Genomic DNA, 4,363 nt, shown 5'->3' on the forward strand with positions numbered 1-4,363 from the left:
CCATCAACAATACATCTTCAAAACATATAACCTTTTCAAACTTAAAACTAAGGAGCATAAAACCTTTACAAATTTAATCACGCAACAAAGACATATGTCACCATCTAGGAGTTTAGACAATGAAATTACCCTTAATGTTTTGGAAGTGACTCACAACATCCTAAATACAATCAAAGAGTTATCGAACTTGTTTCCCTGAAATGATGAAACAAAGAGAGTGTAAGCTTGTGTAGCTTAATGAGGTAGTTAACATAACACAACACAAATCAAATGAACATAACTTATTAGCATGTTCTTTATACACTTTTTTTTGAAAGAAAACGAGTCTCATTAAAAACCCCTTCTATGACCTATAAGCGGAAAATAGTTCCCCAGGACCTTGTATTACCAGAAGAAAAATCATTGGATACAACAGATGTAATAATATTGGGACAAACTGAATCAAAATACAAGGCATTTCCAGAACGAAAAACCCACTTAGCCAAAATATGTGCCACGATATTATAATAACTAGTAACAAAACACACTTTGTAATTTAAATTACCATCTAAAATCCTACGAGCTTCCTTAAGATGATAACCCAACGTGGACAAGTCCTCCTCCGGTCGAGACATCTTGTTGACTACAAGTGTTGAATCTGATTCAAAGATTACATACATCCACTGATACTCACTAGCCAAAGAAAGTGTTGCATTCAAAGCATGAATCTTCGAAAGCATAGTTTCAACACAACCTGGTGAAGGTTCATCCATGCCGCCAAGTACCTGGCCAGCGGTATCTCGGGTAATAGCCCCCACAACCGCTATACGCATAGTAGACTCTAAAGCACCATCCAGCTTGATTTTCACAAAACCTGGAGGGGGATGTTGCCGCTTCGTCTGATGAATACATGAAATTACTTTTGGAGAAGACCACACAACCCTCATTCTCCCCGGCACATGCTTCTTGGCCAATAGGTAGTCGTGCTGAAGAAAGACAACATTGATGACTAGTATCTATGGCGGCTAGAACTTGTTATAGTGCACTTTGTAATTCCTGCCATTCCAAAGGTTCCAAAGCAATACAAGAAAGCAAACAAGGCCAACTATATCATGACAAATAATGAACATATATTAACATGAACTTTCATGGTAAGAAATAATATCATAACATGAACTTTCATGGCAGTAACTTATATTACAACAAGCACTTTCATGGCAAGAACTTACATCATAATATGAACTTTCATGGCAATAACTTATATCATAACATGAATTTTCATGACAAGAACTTATCTCATATAAATCATAATTTCTCATATATGACTTTCATGGCAATAACTCATATCATATACTTAGCTTACTTATAAACTTATGATACCAAATAATCATAATAAAATCATATATGATTTTTTTTTTTGCATAGAATCATAATCATATTTATTCATTCACTTGGCCTATTGGCTTTTATAACAATAATTTATATCATATAAAGTCATTATTTAACCCATTAGATTATAAGTAAATATGGATAAACGAATCTCCAACTAAATTATTGTCAAATAACAGAGAATGATTTATCCCTCATAATTGTCGCCAATGGCCAATAACAACATCCTTCCTACTGTTGTCAAATAAGGATCATAATTCAATCCTAATAAGAGCTCAAATATACTCTATGACATGTCAATTGTACCTCAAACTAAACTTATCATCCAACGATAGTACTTATATTATCTTTTCACATGATTTCTTATCTTCGTGTACCAAGTGAGTTGTAGCTATTTATCATTCACATAGTTTCTTATCTAGGCGTACTAAATGAGTCATAGCTCTTTCTCATTCACATAGTTTCTTATCTTGGCATACTAAATGGGTCATAGCTCTTTCTCATTCACATAGTTTTCATCATGCTGTCATAACATATTTTACCTTATTTTTATAGTACGTGTCATAACACATATTTACACCCGTGAAAGTAACACATAATTACACCAATGAACTTTAGCATGTAATTCCAGCACTTTTCACCAGTGAAAGTAGCACATAATTACACCAGTGAACTTTAACACGTAATTTCATCACTGAACTTAACATATATTATACCAATAGACTTATCACATACACCAGTGAAATTTCACATGTATTTACACTAATGAAAGTAACAATATTAACACCAGTAAGCTTAATACATATCATATCATCACCAAACATATGCTTAACATGTTTACCTTGATTCTTAATTTATCATTCATTTCTCTATGTGAGCCCAAAACATGACTTTTGATTTTACCTATCAAATTGTAATAAGGATTAAATCGGATTGACACCAAATCACTCAAACATGCAACTATACTCACTGAATACTCCAGCCCTTCATACGAATCTTGAGAGCTTGATTCTCCCATTCATTTAGGAGCTTTCAAATATATAATTGGATTTGAAAATTAATGATTAGATGACAAAGAATTCAACTAGGAAGACTTTGAAGGTTGAAAGGAGTTTCATAAATGGTGTAGAGAGGAAAAAATGTTGACGATGTAAATTTTTCTCTCTCAAATAATGGTGGCGTGAATAGCTATCCCATTTGGAACAAAATACATTTTATTATAATTAATAAAATGATTACAAATTACCATTTCAGGACACATAGGTGATGAACCAATTTTGGGAAAAATTAAAACTTTGGTCCTTTAACAAAAACATGCACATGAAAGAGCTTCCAACCTTTTCCCACATTGCTAGATACCAATTTCTAGTTTTTTTTCCTTTTTGGTCCTTATACGAAGAATTTTGGAATTAATCCTAATTAGTTTAAGATTTATTTTAAATTTAAAATGATTTATTGGAAAAATTGATTTGAATATCGAAAGAGAAAGAAAACAAATTTTTGATCGTCGAAAGTTGAAAAATTACTATATCAATTTTGGAGGTGATACTGTAATATCCCAAATTTTGGACTAGTGATTGAAATAAAAATTGAAGAAGTTTGGGGATCAAAGTGTAAAGTTGTAAAATTTTAGGAACTAAAATTGTAAATTTTCAAAAGTTATATTTTGAGTTTGTAAATAAGTAGTTCAACCCAAGATAATTAGTTTAGTGGATTTCAGAATTTTGATCTGGAATTTGCATAAAATTTTATTAAAGGACAAAGATTAGTATATTATTCAGATAATTGGATCGAATCGAAAGATTACAAAAAATTTGAAGGAAGATATATTTGGGTTGTAAAAATTATATGGATATTTTTAATTAGTGGAATTTAAGTTGGATTGGTGGAATTTGGTGAGAATTGCACTATAGAGTGAAATAGTGCAATTTAGTGACTAAAATAAAATTTTAGAAAATTAAAGGGTCAAAAAGAAAATTTGAAAGATGAGATCTTTATGGTTATTTAATAATATTAAAATAGAGATAATGGAGTGACATGAGTATAATTTTAGGAAATTATTAATGGTAATTTAGTCTTTTGGCCCAAAATGAATAAAAAAATTGATTTTTAATTGATTTTTAAATGCTAATTATGAAATATTTGGTTAGAAATGTGTAGAAAATTTGCTTTCTCCTCCAGAAAACTGCCGAACCTCCATAGCCAAAGGGTAAGTTTGCTTTTTCTTCAATTTTGGTCCATTTTATTTAGATTTTGGACTAAAGTATAAAATATAAAAATAATCCCCATTAAATTCTCTACAATTTGGTGTAATTATTTCTTGGTTTCATGATTGAATGGTGAAAGTTGTGATTTTGGTGGATGAAGGGGAGTTGAGAATTTGATGAAATTAAGTTTGATTTTGATATTAGGAGTATTGTAGAGTTATAATTAAGCATGAAAGTTGAATAAAAAATGTTGAAGAGATTGGTTTGGTGATTTGGCCATTGATGGATATGTTAGGAACTTGGTTGAATTTGATTGGAATGGATTAAAAATGATGTATTAAGGCTTAAATTGTGATTGAATCAAACTGGAGACCGTTATGGAAATTATTGCAAAGTTTCGGCCAAGGGAGAAAATTTTGTAAAAAAACTCCTATCGGTTTAGATTGAATGTAGGATTAATTCTAGGTACTTGAAATGATGTTTGGAACCAAATTGGAATTTTGTTATACCTTGAGGGACCTTTTCACATAGTATGACAACTTAAAGGGTTAATGTGCAATTATTGAGAAGTTAAGGTTCTATGCTGAAATTTAATATTAGAATAGTAAATTGGACTGATCTGGAAGAGTTTATAAGTCTAGGAACTCAATTGTAAGTTGAAGGAGGTTGGTGGTGAGATGGTGAAGTTGTTAACGACATTTTACAAAGTTTGGAAATTTTAAAGGATTAAGATGCAAGCTTTGGAAAGTTGGGATACAATGCTGGAAATTATAGTTAGATTGTTAGAA

The 4,363-nt window shown here is 31.0% G+C and overlaps 1 protein-coding gene across 1 annotated transcript; it reads right to left on the bottom strand.

Annotated features, from left to right (window-relative positions):
* Positions 1–350: 350 nt before the first annotated feature.
* LOC120154210 lies at positions 351–926 on the bottom strand. The gene is made up of 2 exons (XM_039166033.1): positions 545–926; positions 351–436 (listed from the first exon to the last, which is right to left on the bottom strand). Exons 1-2 carry the CDS (start codon positions 924–926, stop codon positions 351–353), a joined length of 468 nt encoding a protein of 155 aa, XP_039021964.1.
* Positions 927–4,363: the final 3,437 nt, after the last annotated feature.

This window comes from Hibiscus syriacus, unplaced genomic scaffold (genome assembly GCF_006381635.1).
Source record: "Hibiscus syriacus cultivar Baekdansim isolate YM2019G1 unplaced genomic scaffold, ASM638163v2 tig00002840_pilon, whole genome shotgun sequence".
Lineage (NCBI taxonomy): Eukaryota > Viridiplantae > Streptophyta > Magnoliopsida > Malvales > Malvaceae > Hibiscus > Hibiscus syriacus.

Bases quoted from the DNA above. Each gene is read 5' to 3' on its own strand.
- LOC120154210 (XM_039166033.1), bottom strand. From the start codon at position 926: ATGAGGGTTGTGTGGTCTTCTCCAAAAGTAATTTCATGTATTCATCAG. The intron at 437-544 runs GTAATTTAAATT...ATTTTGATTCAG, and splicing joins AGCTCGTAGGATTTTAGATG to TTTGTCCCAATATTATTACA.